Source organism: Lactuca serriola, chromosome 4 (genome assembly GCF_051521515.1).
Source record: "Lactuca serriola cultivar US96UC23 chromosome 4, Lser_US96UC23_V15, whole genome shotgun sequence".
Classification (NCBI taxonomy): Eukaryota; Viridiplantae; Streptophyta; class Magnoliopsida; order Asterales; family Asteraceae; genus Lactuca; species Lactuca serriola.
The window spans coordinates 231,007,764-231,023,950 of NC_136411.1; the positions used below are offsets into that span (position 1 = coordinate 231,007,764).

The 16,187-nt window shown below is 37.8% G+C and overlaps 1 protein-coding gene across 1 annotated transcript; it reads right to left on the minus strand.

Annotated features, from left to right (window-relative positions):
- Window positions 1-7,296: 7,296 nt before the first annotated feature.
- Window positions 7,297-9,380, minus strand: LOC145096822 (cytochrome P450 CYP82D47-like). Its single transcript, XM_079034186.1, has 2 exons — window positions 8,327-9,380; window positions 7,297-8,212 (listed from the first exon to the last, which is right to left on the minus strand). Exons 1-2 carry the CDS (start codon window positions 9,290-9,292, stop codon window positions 7,583-7,585), a joined length of 1,596 nt encoding a protein of 531 aa, XP_078890312.1. The 5' UTR covers window positions 9,293-9,380; the 3' UTR covers window positions 7,297-7,582.
- Between the last annotated feature and the right edge of the window lie 6,807 nt (window positions 9,381-16,187).

Sequence of the window (16,187 nt, forward strand, 5' to 3'; positions counted from 1 at the left end):
GTACAATAAGGAACCTTTTTGATTTTCCTTTGGTCCCTGTTTCAACCGAATCATTCCCGAAAAAGGAAAAAAATAATCCTCTTTGGATCAAATCTGAAAATATTGCTATAGCACAGGGACTAAAGATGTAATCGTAAGCTGATTTCAATTGTATATATGTCTACTAGGGGTGTCAAAAAGTCCCGTGGAACCCCGTCACGTATGGGGGCATTTGTTGAAAAAAATAGGGGACGGAGGCGGGGGCAGGGGTAAGGTTAACCCCCGTTTTGATTTCGGAGGCGGGGGTGGGGGTTGGAAGTCCCGTCCCGAAACACCCGTGGGGGCCCTGTTAATTAATTATATAAATTGACATATATTAATTATATAATTATAATACACAATAAAATGATTTTTACGTACAAAAATTCTACAAAAAAAATGTTTTTAATTTGTTTGTAATATGTAAAATTATGTTATAAATATTTGTTTGTTACCCAAGAAATAGTTTCTTTTAGCCCAAACAAGAATTTCTTGTAACCCAATTAAGATAGCCCAAAATCAATCGGGGGTGGGGGCGGAGGTCAGAAGGGGAATTCAGGGGCAGGGCGGGGGTGGAAAGGATGGAGATTTCGGGGGCGGGGACGGGGACGGGGGAACGGGAAAATTCTGGGGGCAGGTACGGGGGATGGAATCCCCGTCCCATTTGCCCCCGTTGACATCCCTAGTGTCTACCTTCCCTTATTTTTAGTGGGCATCGAATAGATGTTTCATATGTCAATGGATGTGCACGTGATACAAACAGGATTGCAAAGCTACACACAGACCTGACGGGGATATTCCATGGAAAAATTGGCAACTCAATAGAGAATAACAAAAAGGTTAACCATTATTGATAAGCACAAGTGAAGAATAGAAAGAAAATGAACATTGGATTAAAGAAATCCTTAAAGCTAGAATGGAAAATGTAAGTGCTTTAGAAGTTTCTTTGAATGTGGGAAGGAATCATAAGAGCTGTGAGATACCAATAAGATCTTCTCATGAATTGGAAGATGATAATATTGTTTGTGATGCTAAAGAAGTTGTAGGTGAAACAAAAGTTGTAGAACATCCAACAAGGTCTTCTAATGAGATTGAAAATGATGTAAATAAATCTATGAAGAAAGATAGACAAGGACCAAATATTTTTTTTGTACTTGAAAATTGTGAAAATAAGGAGACAATCAAAGATGACAAGCACACAGAGTCAAAGGAGAATCAAGATGAGGTGGGACCCAGTAATTCTAATAATCTTGCTAAAGAAACCAACAACATAGCTTTGTATAAAAGGTGGAAAATGAAAAGAAAACATCCCATGATTATGATGAAAATGGTTATGAGAAGAGATTTAGTGAAGCATTGGGGTTATTGGAAAATACAAGGCAGGAAGTTCTTGAACATTGAGGAAGTAGTAATTGCAGAGATTCATGAATCAAATAGTGATGATGAAGCAAGTGAGAAAGTGGTTGAGAAAGAAAAACAAGTGAAAGAGGAAAGTGACACAGAAAGCCACATGGAAGAAGACACAAAAGAAGTTTTATGATGTTCGTGATGTGGAAATAATTGAGAATACATCGAGTGATTATGATGATGCAGAAGAAAGTGAGAGCATCCATAGCTTCCGTGGTGCAAATCGTATAGAAATTGATATAGAAGAAGCCTACAAAGTTGACCAAAGTGACAACAATGTGGAATCAGGTCAAGAAGTTGATGATGTCAGCAATAATAGCTCACCACAAGCTACATTAGAAGACACATAAACAATAATTATGAAAAATTTGAATCATGTTCAGATATGATACATGGTATGGAAGAAATTAAACCAGAGTGCAGGATAATGATTTATAAGATATACTTAAGTATTTGACATCGAAATTAAACCATTCACTTAAGTTAGAAGAATAATATAAATAGAATGTCATGAACAATTTAAATAAACAAAATTATATTAATAAGATATCCCTAAGAGTTTCACTGTGACCAGAAATAACTTGTAGGTATATAATTTTCATCTTTTATGATAACCAATGTTTGCTAATAGACAAAGAATCACCCTAAAATACATATAGTCAGAAACACTTTATTTTTGCATGAATATTGTGTAGCTTATAAACATTCAAAACATGTTAATACTTTATCACTACTATTGTTGTTTACATGTAGTCACATGTTTAATCATTTATAATGATTGTTGTTTATATTTAATCACATAATAAATTCAACCATCATCATATATTATTTACAATAACATTGATATTTTACAACTTGTACCGAAAAATTATAAGTTATTTTTATTATGAATATTGTTTACTTTTAGTGACAAAACGAGAATTAAATTATGACCATAACCCTTTGGTCGCTTAAATAAATTTTCGTCACTATATAACCTATACCTTCACGTTTTTTTCGTATGACTAATTCCAATATCAGATTTAATCACTTAACTTTATACTTCATCACCTTGTATGTTTTACATCTCACTTAATAATTGTCACAAGGTAAATCTACAAATCAATGTAAAAACCGTTATAAATGATGCAATTTTTCGAGGATTCTCGATCATGTCAATATTCACTACAAGAAAAAAGGGTATTAGCGGCGACAAAAACCGCCGCTATTTCTCATCAAAGTCGCCGCTAATATCAGTGGCGTAGCCAGAATTTTGTTTTAGGATGGGCCAAATAATTTATAAAATGTGAACGGTAGTAAAATACTTCAAATAATAACAAACTGTAACAATATATACAGAAAAATATATTCTATTTGTGTATAATTTGAAAATTTTAATATATATATATATATATATATATATATATATATATATATTCATAATCCAATGCTAATAACAAATTCAATCCATACGAATAACAAGCAAAATCTATTAGATTTCTGTATTTTATTCCTTGGTATTTCTGTATGTTCTTGAATTTTCAACTTTTGGAATTGAACTTTTTCAATCAATGAACTTTCATGATCAATTTTCGAGTAGACAATATCTAGTTTCCTATCAACAATATAACATATATTGTCATATTTAGCAATATTGATTTTAATCAGGTCTCATTTTCTTTAATCAAAATAGACATAAAACAGGAGTCTGAATGGAATGCAACACAGAGTTTCAGAGATTGAAAATGATGTAACTGAATCTTTGAAGAAAGATAATCACAGACCAAATGAATCTTTACTATTCATAATTCAGTTTCTATATATCTTTAAATTTGGATTTTTATTTAAGTTTAATGATTGGAATCTTACCCCATTCTGGTGACTTGTTATTTGTAAACTCTGTCCTAGAAATCAACCTTGTTCCACGAATCTACAAAAACAGAAACAACTAACAAAAATAACCCAATTAAATCTTTTTGGTGTTTGGTTTGTTGGATTCCATGGGATTTGGAATTCCATTTCATTGTTTGGTTGTAAAAGACTATGGAATTGAATTCAGTTGGAAATCACAAAATCCTTTTTGATTTAAACATTTCATTATGTGTCCCAAGGAATTCTCGTTGTTAAGAATACATATTTTTTCAAAGGGTAATTATCATTGTTTATAATATTCAAAACCTGAATTCCATTTTGTGTTCTACAAAAACGAGTAGTTTTGCCATTTATCATTTATATTCATGTAAAAACAGAAATATACAAAGGAACGGAACTGAATTCCATTCCAATTCTATCAACAAAACATGTGACAAAATATCATTTCTTTCACATTTCAACCAAACCAAACACCAAAAAGATTTAAATGAAGTTATGGTGATATTATGAACAAAGAACAAATAAATAGCTTTCATGTAGCATTAAGTTAGTCTAAGTTGTCCAGTATTTTCAAATTTCAACCATTGATTAGTTTATCAAGTAAATTACATTTTTGTCCCTGTCCACCAGTGATATTTTAGATCTGGTTCAACAACGAATCTTTTTTTCCTTTTTGGTCCCTAGACTATAATGATATTTTTAGATCTGGTACAACAAGGAACCTTTTTGATTTTCCTTTGGTCCCTGTTTCAACCGAATCATTCCCGAAAAAGGAAAAAAATAATCCTCTTTGGATCAAATCTGAAAATATTGTTATAGCACAGGGACTAAAGATGTAATCGTAAGCTGATTTCAATTGTATATATGTCTACTAGGGGTGTCAAAAAGTCCCGTGGAACCCCGTCACGTATGGGGGCATTTGTTGAAAAAAATAGGGGACGGAGGCGGGGGCAGGGGTAAGGTTAACGCCCGTTTTGATTTCGGAGGCGGGGGTGGGGGTTGGAAGTCCCGTCCCGAAACACCCGTGGGGGCCCTGTTAATTAATTATATAAATTGACATATATTAATTATATAATTATAATACACAATAAAATGATTTTTACGTACAAAAATTCTACAAAAAAAATGTTTTTAATTTGTTTGTAATATGTAAAATTATGTTATAAATATCTGTTTGTTACCCAATAAATAGTTTCTTTTAGCCCAAACAAGAATTTCTTGTAACCCAATTAAGATAGCCCAAAATCAATCGGTGGTGGGGGCGGAGGTCAGAAGGGGAATTCAGGGGCGGGGCGGGGGTGGAAAGGATGGAGATTTCGGGGGCGGGGACGGGGACGGGGGAACGGGAAAATTCTGGGGGCAGGTACGGGGGATGGAATCCCCGTCCCATTTGCCCCCGTTGACATCCCTAGTGTCTACCTTCCCTTATTTTTAGTGGGCATCGAATAGATGTTTCATATGTCAATGGATGTGCACGTGATACAAACAGGATTGCAAAGCTACACACAGACCTGACGGGGATATTCCATGGAAAAATTGGCAACTCAATAGAGAATAACAAAAAGGTTAACCATTATGGATAAGCACAAGTGAAGAATAGAAAGAAAATGAACATTGGATTAAAGAAATCTTTAAAGATAGAATGGAAAATGTAAGTGCTTTAGAAGTTTCTTTGAATATGGGAAGGAATCATAAGAGCTGTGAGATACCAATAAGATCTTCTCATGAATTGGAAGATGATAATATTGTTTGTGATGCTAAAGAAGTTGTAGGTGAAACAAAAGTTGTAGAACATCCAACAAGGTCTTCTAATGAGATTGAAAATGATGTAAATAAATCTATGAAGAAAGATAGACAAGGACCAAATATTTTTTTTGTACTTGAAACTTGTGAAAATAAGGAGACAATCAAAGATGACAAGCACACAGAGTCAAAGGAGAATCAAGATGAGGTGGGACCCAGTAATTCTAATAATCTTGCTAAAGAAACCAACAACATAGCTTTGTATAAAAGGTTGAAAATGAAAAGAAAACATCCCATGATTATGATGAAAATGGTTATGAGAAGAGATTTAGTGAAGTATTGGGGTTATTGGAAAATACAAGGCAGGAAGTTCTTGAACATTGAGGAAGTAGTAATTGCAGAGATTCATGAATCAAATAGTGATGATGAAGCAAGTGAGAAAGTGGTTGAGGAAGAAAAACAAGTGAAAGAGGAAAGTGACACAGAAAGCCACATGGAAGAAGACACAAAAGAAGTTTTATGATGTTCGTGATGTGGAAATAATTGAGAATACATCGAGTGATTATGATGATGCAGAAGAAAGTGAGAACATCTATAGCTTCTATGGTGCAAATCGTATAGAAATTGATATAGAAGAAGCTTGCAAAGTTAACCAAAGTGACAACAATGTTGAGTCAGGTCAAGAAGTTGATGGTGTCAGCAATAGCTTACCACAAGCTACATTAGAAGACACAGAAGTAATAATTATGAAAGATCTGAATCATGTTCAGATATGATACATGGTATGGAAGAAACTAAATTATGTGAAGATGGAAGAATAAAGGATGCAAACAAATTGTTGAATGAAATGACTGAGAAAAAGGTTGTTCATGATAAATCACTTGTAACACGCTTATTAATGCTTATTGCAAGGTTGTATGTAGGATTGAAGCCTGATTTGTTTACTTACAAGGCATTGGTTCATGGATTTTGCAAGATTAAAGATATTGAATATGCTAAAGTGTTTGTTTTCTGATGTTTAATGATGGATTATCTCCAAATAATTGCAATGAAGATATGGTTTTGAAGCTACCTGAGGAGTTTCAACAGAAGGGTATAATTGTATCATTGGCATTTAACATTGTCAATTCATTTGTTCCTTCTTCTCCTTATAACACAGAAAATCCAAGTTTATAATGAACTCAAAATTGTAATCATGCTGCTTAAAACCCCAAAATTGGATGAAAATAATGGATTTTCTTAAGCAAACATAACAAATTCTCAACTAGATATGAGAAGATTTCAACAATTGAAGTAAATATGTGAATAACAATTGAAGTAAATCTGTGAATATTGTACATGAAAAAGAAACTGTGATTATGAATGCTGAAAACAAAATACCTTTTAATAAGCTGGAAACCAGAAATGGTGTGAGCAAATCGCGTCCTAAGACAACAACTAAGAGAGCAACCGTGAAATCATAGAAAATCACGAGTTAGGGATGGATAAGAAGGAACAAAAAAACATAGAAATATAGAGATGCGCATGAGCTTCAACGAACCTATACAAAAAGATAAAGATTTGCTTGAGTTCTAAGCCTTGAACGAGAAATAGAGATGGAGGCGTTTGGGTTAGTGAAGGGGGAAGATGGATCCAAAGACAAGCTATTCGATGAGCACGGAGCACCCAAGCACCCAGAGAAGATCCGAGACCGGAGACCGGAGAAGCCCAAACGGAAAAGGATCCTGAGATCATAACCCTATGGGGATGATCTATCGTCCCTATACCCACAAACAAACGACATCGTTTTCACTTTTCCAACCAAATAGATTAAAAATATATATTTTTTGGGCATAGAATGATAGAATGCTATGGGGACGAGTCGTCTCTATATTTTCCTCAAAACACTTTATTTCCGTTAAACGATTAAAAAAATATGTTACTTTTAATTTTTGTTATTTATTAGAGCGATTTGTCATCTCTATAGGTGTTTAAAGAACACACCAATCCCTTATTTTTCCCGCTTAACATGTTGAGACAAAAATACGTCCCTGTATCTAAAAAAGTTAACAAAAAATGGTCAACTCTATAGTGACGATATGTCGTCCCTATAGAAAGTCTATTGTGACGACTTATGTCGTCACTATAGAACTCATCCCTATAGGTGTTTATTCTTGTAGTGATTCAACTCTTCCATTAAACTCCCCACGATGCTCTAATCATCCATTCTTTTAATCTAATTGAAAAATACTTTTCGTAACACTATCATATGAAAATGATCCGTACACAACACATATATAAACTTAATTGTGACAGTGAAAACATTATCATATGGAATGTGATCGGTACACAACACATATATAAACGAGATGAGTAGAATGCAGCCACATGACTTCATTACATAATAATTATCAAGCTTTTATTAATTACTTTATAAATAATAGGAGTATTCAAAAACCGATCATTCATGTTCCACAGTGGCTGTCATTATTGGGTTATTTTGCTTGCCCCCATCATAATTGATTGCTTTATGGAGAATGATTGATGGAATGGGATTTGTACGCGACTTGAAGTTGATATATCACTAACCGACTTTATACATATCAGTGGGTAAACGAGGGCCCAAAAGAACGTCAAGTGGTGTTGCTTTGCTATTAGTCCCCCCCATGCTTTCAGTCATATCAACAGGTTCGTCTGATGGTTTTTTGAGCACAAACTGTTGTATCAAACGAGCTAGCGTTAAACCCAAAACCTGAAGGGCAAATAAAACACCAGGGCACATTCTTCTACCACTACCAAAAGGAAGCAATTCATAATGGTTTCCCTTGACATCGATATCCTTGTGACTTGTCAAGAATCTCTCAGGCTTGAATTCCTCGGGATCTGACCAGATATTTGGGTCACGTTGCAACTTCCAAAGATTTACCAAAAGACGAGTTCCTTTTGGAATGCTGTAGCCACCCACAATGCAGTCGTCCAGTGACTCGTGAGGAACAGCGAGAGGCCCAGCTGGGTATAATCGTAAAGTTTCTTTAATGATGGCATTGAGGTAGACTAAGTTCTTTAGGTCTGACTCCTCCACCAATCTGTCCCTTCCAACATACTCATCAATTTCATCTTGGGCAGTTTCTAACGCTTTTGGGTTGTTGAGCAACAATGCTAAAGCCCACGTTAATGTCACAGATGTCGTGTCAACGCCTGCTACTAGGACTTGCTGTGAACAAGAATTGACACCAATTAAACACTCGTGGATTAGGCTATGTAGTTAAAAGGTTGAAGAAATATTTAATGCAATCACGAAACAATGAGATAAAAAGGTTGAGTTTACTAGACTTGTCGCTTTGATAATTGTATCATGGTCAAAACCCGGGAATTGATCTTCAGAAGCACCTTGAAGAATGGAAATTAGCACATGCATAAAGTCTTGGTTCGCTTCATGTTGTTGTATAGACTTACTCTCCTGATTGTGTTCCTTCAACCATTGGTCAACAATATTGTCCAAATCCTTCCCAGTATTCTTCATCAATTTTTTGTATCCATCCACATCCAACCAGTTGAGATAAGGTATAAAATCAGCAACCAAAAATGCCCCAAACAACTCAAAGTATTTCCCTGCCACAGCCTGAAATCGAACCCGTTCTTGGTCATTTGGAGAAAACCTCTTTCCAGAAACAATCCTAACAATAATGTTTAAAAGCAAGTTCCCAAACCATTGACTCATCTCCACCTTTACCATCTGTGACTCTGAACTTTCAGTAAGTTTATTCGTTACCCAGCCATCATATAACTCTTTAACGGATGCTCTAACTTCTGAAGCTCGAATATGTCCAAGCATCTCAACTCTTCGTTGAGAAAGAACCTCCAACACAAGCATCTTACGCATTTTTCGCCAATAGTCCCCATATGGAGCACGGCCAAGCACTGCATAATTATAGGCCATGATTTTTGAGGCCTCCATTTTCGGTCGACTTGCAAAAGCCTTGTCGTTAGTAGTAAAGCAGTCCTTAGCTATCTTTGAATCACTTATCACCAAAGCTTGATGAACACCAAGCTTGACGGTGTAGATAGGGCCATGTTTTTCTGCCATGTCACCTAAAACCTTGTGAGGTAGCTCAGGTCCACGTAAAAGGTGTAAGTGTCCGATTATCGGCCATGCCCCTTTTGCTTGTGGTGGCTTTAGGTTCTTCCCTGTGTTTTCGTTCTTTCTGTGGAGGATAGGGAGTAGTAAACGGTGTACAAGAATAGGGACAAAGATTGTTGCAACAATACTTGACACTAAGAGGTAGAACTCCATGGCTGACTGAGCAAATTGAATGCATATGGCTGTATTTATTTGCGAGGCTAAAAAGCTAAGATATTGTTTTTGTAACTGATAGATAATAAAGTAAATCCTTATGGTGATCATTAAAAGATCAATCATGTCAACCTTTAAAAATAAAGTGGATCCTATGGATTTATATCTACATCAGTTTGTTGGATATATTTACGGTTGAAGGTAAGACTCAAGGGTGTACTGGTGTGGTTTCTAGTGTACTTTTTGTCACATAGGCAGGAGACCCCTATGCGGTTTCGAGTGGGTTTAGGCCACACCTCACTCTTTTTTGGCGCATATTTTCATTGGTTAATGCTAAAGTGACCGTTGAACGGTCAAAAATGTTAAGATTTATTTTTTTTTTTCATTTTTTCTTTCATATAAATTAAACCATCTATTTCATTTATTCAAACGAAAACCAAACTTTTACATTTATCTATTGCCTTCTCTCTGAAAATTAATAGAACATGTCATCTTCTTCGTGTTCTAAATAATTTCAAGTAATTTTTGATGCTGCTATTGATTATGCTCAAACAGCAGAACAAGCGTATGATGTGTATTTTTTAACTTTATAGGATTTTTTTAAATGTCATGTATGTGTATTTTTTTGTTTTTGTTTTTAATAATGCAATGTAATGTTTTTTTTATTATGAAGCAATGAAAAGTTATGTTTTTTTATTAAAAAATAAGTTTTATTAAATTAAATTATTTAAAAAAAAACAATCAAAGAAAAACGTAGCACCACTTCTTGGGTGTGACAAGAAACCACATTTGTGTGATAAAAAATGATTTGGCGCATGTGTGGCAGTGAAGGGAGTGAGGTTTCGATGACACCATTGCCTCCACCTAATAATTAAGTTGGTAAAAGTTAAAACAAAAGGCATAAAAATTTTATTCTTTTTAATCATTTTCCGTTAGGGTATTTTTAGCTTAATAGGTTAAGCTCATACCCATGTATATAAACTCCTTGTTTTTCTTCTTCCAAGTGATGAAATGAATCTCTCAAACATTTCATCATCTAAAATTCTAAAAGCAAATATGGTATCAGAGCGTCTTCCGATTCTCATACTCTGATTGTTTCCCCAATTCCAATCATCTATTTCTATTTTTTTTGTTCTTTCTATTCTAGATTTTAATCATGTCAAGTTCATCTTCCATTCTTGTTTGGGTTGATCAAAATTCATCAAATGACCTAAATTTTACAACTTATACATATATTTTGTTAACTTATCATAAATATCACTACCACACAAGCCCTTGTTATTGATAGAATTCTACAAATATTCGGTCCGAGACAGATTGGTTAGTGACAAATATAAAAGTACCGTTGTGATCCATTTTTTTTATTGGATTAGCAATTTATTTTAGCAGTTTTAAATTCGTACGAATTTGTGGGTAAATTTGAAAGTTTTCTTTTAAATAATTTAAATGATTATCGACCAAGTATAATAATTCAAAAAATCTATTGGTAATGCGTATAGTTTGCTTATTTTCAAACTTTTTTTTTAATTTAAATAGATCAAATGAAATTTCTTTTTATAATAATTATTAATGTTAATAAAATTATTTATTATTATTATTATTATTATTATTATTATTATATAATCTTTCCCTACCCTTTTATGAACAGTGTATTTTTGCTCTTAATTTCCCTAGCTTTTTATGAACAATGTATTTTTGCTTTTTCAGAAATTTGCCACTATTTTGTAGTGCTTGTCAATTTTGGTCCCCATTTCCACCGCCTTTCGTTGTCGAATGAAATCAAAGGGACCAACTATATTCAACAAAGAGATTACACACATACAGTCGATTATGTGTGTTTTGAGCAAAAGGGTATTGAACCCCTTAAATCATAAATATGAATCCATTCAACCTTTAAATCAAACTTCTTTTTCATCTTCGATTATAAGTCGTCAATTGTTTGTATGTGTTTCCAGAGATCGGAAAAAGAACAATTCATTGTCGTTTCTATCTTTAAACAATCTGGGATGACATAAACACATAAAGAGAGCAAAGGTGAGTACATCGTGTGTTCTTCAATTTCGGTTGTTAGGTAAACTCTGGCTCTATCGATTTCTGCCCTTTTTCAATATGAATCGATTGATCTGAAGTTAAATATGTTTTTTTCTAATATCAAAGGATGGAGTATGCAGTGGCTAAATTGAACTCCGAAACTTGGAAAGTAGCAGTCAGACAAAATCATAAATAAGATTTTTTTTTTACCAGTCATCAATGTTGTTGAAAGCTATGGGTGTTGTTTCTTTCCTTTCTACATGGAAAATTGATGTCATATATTTTAACTAATAACGTTCAATACATATTGATGGCAGGCAAACGAGAAACAAGCTGCGCCACTAGCCCTTTTTAGATGGCAAAACTATTTTTTTCAGGAGCTCAACGGCCTCTGGTACGAGAAAACTAAATGTATCAAATGCAAAAGGTACAAACACATGTTGATTTTCTATACATGCATTCTCGTGCTTTTCCATTTTGCACGCAACGACTTTCAAAGCGGCGTGCCCTGCTGTGAATCCCCCATTCCTCAAACCGACGAGAGGAGAGTCTCGCGTAAGATCCACACACCCGTGCTTTCTTCCTACCATTCAAATACCAAAATTTCAGTCAGCCTAAGGGTAGATCTTCCATCCCGCGGGCCCGTCAAAATGTTCACGGACGCTTCTTTCTTCGCAGATATACCAGCACACCGATAAACATAAAAGAGAACATCAGTAACCACATTATGTCGATACTTGAAACCAGGAAGCTCTTTACAATGAACCACATGTTTTCCAAAAGTGTCCAAACATGCCTTATGGAAAGCTGGGCATATCTTGTCAGTTGGGACTAGAGGAATTATGAGGCGGTAACGGAGGATAGTGTAACAACGTAAATTTTAAAAACAATTTTTCATTTTTAAATCATACTTTTAATCATCAAAAACAATCCCAAAACATAATGTATCCAATGTTATCATAACATAACAATTCCCAGAATCTCAACATAATCCTCTATGAGTGTGTACGGATCATGCCGGTGCCTTCCCACGATCCTTGCTAGTACCTGAAACACATAACACAACAACTGTAAGCATAAATGCTTAGTGAGTTCCCCAAAATACCACATACAACACATACGCCTTTCCAGTTCATAACTCTATCGGACCTTCCGGTCCAAGTGTCTCAGGGGACTTCCGTCCCGAATCCCGGTAGACCTTCCGGTCCTACCTGTATCGACCTTCCGGTCCGTAACCTCTTGACCTTCCGGTCCATATCATCTTGACCTTCCGGCCCTTATCATACATAACATACATAACACATACATATCACATAACAACATATAACACATACATCTCATAGCATATAAGACCTTCCGATCACACATGGGTACCCTTCCCGGTACAATATAGTGACAAGACTCACCTCAATGAAGTCGGATAAACTCTCGTGCTCAACATCCCGACCTAGCTTCCTCCTATCATTCAAATAACATTCCCGATCAAAAATCTCTCATAGTCTCATCCATAAGTATTGGGTAGAAGACCATTCTACCCTTCCCTGAATTCTCTTGAATCAGTCTTGCCCAAACCCTAAGGTCAACTGAAGTCAACGGTCAAACTTTGACCCAAATCGTCGAGTGCACATGGGCGACTCGGCGAGTCCATGCAGGTGCTCTGAATCCTTCTAGCCTCTCATGACACGTCGAGTCATCCCTCCGCTCGACGGGTTCCTCCTATCACAAATCGCGGGGCAACCCCGACTCGACTCGTTGAGTCTGTAACACTGTAAATTTCAAAACAATTTTTTCGCATTTTATAAAAACATAAATCATTTAACATTCATAGAAACATTAATGTTTGAAACTCAATCCATGCTATATAAAATTCCCAAGATCTGATAACATAAAATCCCGTGTGTGTGTACTGATCAAGTTGGCGCCTTCCCACGGTCATCACTAGTACCTGAAACAAATAACACCAACACTGTAAGCACAAAGCTTAGTGAGTTCCCCAAAATACCAAACATAACACATATTAGCCACTCGAGGCTATAACTCTGTGGGTCCGTGGACCCTACTCTGTGAACCCTCTGGTTCTAACTCTGTGAACCTTCCGGTTCCAAGTCTATAAACATGCACAACATAAATCACATAGAAATAATGCAGTACAACACATAACATACATAGCATACAAATACTCTGCCAAGTAACTCTGGTTACCTACTCAAGGTAAAGTATAGTGAGAAGACTTACCTCGTGTATCTCGCTAACTCGCAAATCCCGGAAATCACTTGCGCTTGATCCCCCGAGCGATAATCCTCCTATAACACAATATATCTCTAATTAACACTTTCACAACTAAGGTTGACTACCCCTAACAAGTCAACACTGGTCAACGGTCAACGGTCAACTTTGACCGGACTCGGCGAGTGCATTAGAGCAACTCGGCGAGTCTATACGTGCTAACTAACTCCCTAGGATCCTTTCTTGACACGTTGAGTACTTCCCTGACTCGAAGAGTTCCACCTGGCATGAATCGCGGGGCCACCACGACTCAACTCGCCGAGTCTCAAGAACAACTCGACGAGTTCCAGCTTGACTCAGTCCACTCGTCAACCCTCTCTGGCTCTCCCAGACTCACTGAGTCAACCCTTAACTCAGCAAGACCACTCATTGAGTGGTTATGGACAATCTTCATGCTACTCGTCGAGTCTGTTCTTCGGACTCGGTGAGTCTATGCCATGCATGAACTCAAACTCACTCCTGAGGTCAGATCTGTTCCAATAACCCATAGATCCAGTCCTTCCAACCACACACATCACGTAAAGTTACAATCTTGGTGCTCATGCAAAGGTCCAAAGGCCATAAGCCCCCTTAAATAGGTTGGTGGCCGCAAATGACGGCCATAAGCCCGCTTAAATAGGTCTCATACCCTGGAAATTAGGATTTCATTAAACAGCATGGACTCGCCGAGTCCGGACGCGAACCCGGGCCCAAACCGCGATCATACTCGGCGAGTTTGAGCTCCAACTCGCCGAGTCCCCTCACAAAACACCAAAATTATAAGAATAAATAATACCTGGGAATCCGGGCTGTTACAATTCTCCTCCACTAGAACTAGACTTCGCCCTCGAAGTCTCGCTCTGCAAATAACTCTGGATGCTGCTCACGCATCTCACGCTCCGGCTCCCAGGTCATCTCGGACCCCTTCCGATGCTGCCACTGAACCAAAACCAAGGGTACCTCCTTGTTCCTTAGAACCTTGATTTTCCGATCTCTGATTGCCACTGGTCTCTCAGAATAATTCAGGCTCGCATCCACCTGAATATCCTCTAATGGAACCAATGCCGACTCATCGGCTATACACTTCCGCAGCTGCGACACATGGAAAGTGTCGTGAATCTGCCCCAACTCTACTGGCAATTCCAAATGATAGGCTACCCGGCCTACCCTCGCGATCACTCGGAATGGACCAATAAATCGGGGCCCCAACTTGCCCCTCTTCCTGAATCGAATCACTCCTTTCCAAGGAGAGACCTTCAGGAGCACAAAGTCGCCGACCTGAAACTCAAGCTCGGACCGACGTTTGTCCGCATAACTCTTCTGATGACTCTGAGCGGTCAACAACCTCTGCCTGACCTGCTGGATCTGCTCTGTCGTCTGAAGCACGATCTCTGTACTGCCCATCACGTGCTGTCCAACCTCTCCCCAACAAATGGGGTCCTGCACCTCCTCCCATACAACAGCTCAAAGGGCGGCATACCAATGCTCGAATGATGGTTGTTGCTGTAGGAAAACTCTGCCAAGGGCAAGTACGTATCCCAACCTCCCCCGAAATCCAACACACATGCCCGAAGCATGTCCTCGACCGTCTGAATCGTCTGCTCACTCTGCCCGTCCGTCTGGGGGTGATATGCGGTACTAAAATGCAGCCTAGTACCCAACTCCTCATGAAACTTCTTCCAGAATCTGGAAGTGAAACGTACATCCCGGTCTGAGACAATCGAGATCGGCACCCCATGCTGAGATACCACTTCCCTCACGTACATCTCTGCTAACTTCTCTGCGGAAGAAATCTCGCTGATAGCAAGGAAGTGAGCGCTCTTCGTCAACCTGTCCACAATCACCCAAATTGCATCAACTCCCGTAGTAGTCCTTGGCAATTTGGTGATAAAATCAATGGTGATCTGTTCCGACTTCCATTCGGGAACCTCCAACGGTTGAACCATACCATGCGGTTTCTGGTGCTCGGCCTTAACCCTACGGCAGGTCAAGCACCTGTCAACAAACCACGCAACATCCCTCTTCATACAGGGCCACCAATACTCTTTCCTCAGGTCCAAATACATCTTAGTGGCCCCCGGATGGATCGAAAATTTCGACCGATGATCCTCCTCCATCAAAATGGTACGCATTCCTAACGGCACCCAGATACGCCCCTGGAATGTCATAAGCCCCCAACCATCGGTAACGAACTCTGAAATCAATCCAACAACTTGCTCTTTCTTCTGCATCTCGGGTTGCACAGCCTCGGCCTGTGCCCCACGAATGGCGTCCAACACTGGAGCTATCACGGTCAATCTCAAACATACATCACGCAGCGGGGTGCTCTCCGCCCTGCGGCTCAGTGCATCGACTACCACATTAGCCTTGCCTGGGTAGTACAGGATCTCACAATCATAATCCTTGACCACATCCAACCACCTTCTCTGACGCATATTTAGGTTGGGCTAATCCATCAAATACTTCAAACTCTTATGGTCCGTGTATATCGTACACCGAACCCCATACAGGTAGTGACGCCAAATCTTGAGGGCGAACACCACTGCCCCCAACTCTAGATCATGGGTGGGATATCTCGTCTCATGAGGCTTCAGCTGCC

Bases quoted from the DNA above. Each gene is read 5' to 3' on its own strand.
- LOC145096822 (XM_079034186.1), bottom strand. From the start codon at position 9,292: ATGGAGTTCTACCTCTTAGTGTCAAGTATTGTTGCAACAATCTTTGTC. The intron at 8,213-8,326 runs GTAAACTCAACC...TCTTGTTCACAG, and splicing joins TTATCAAAGCGACAAGTCTA to CAAGTCCTAGTAGCAGGCGT.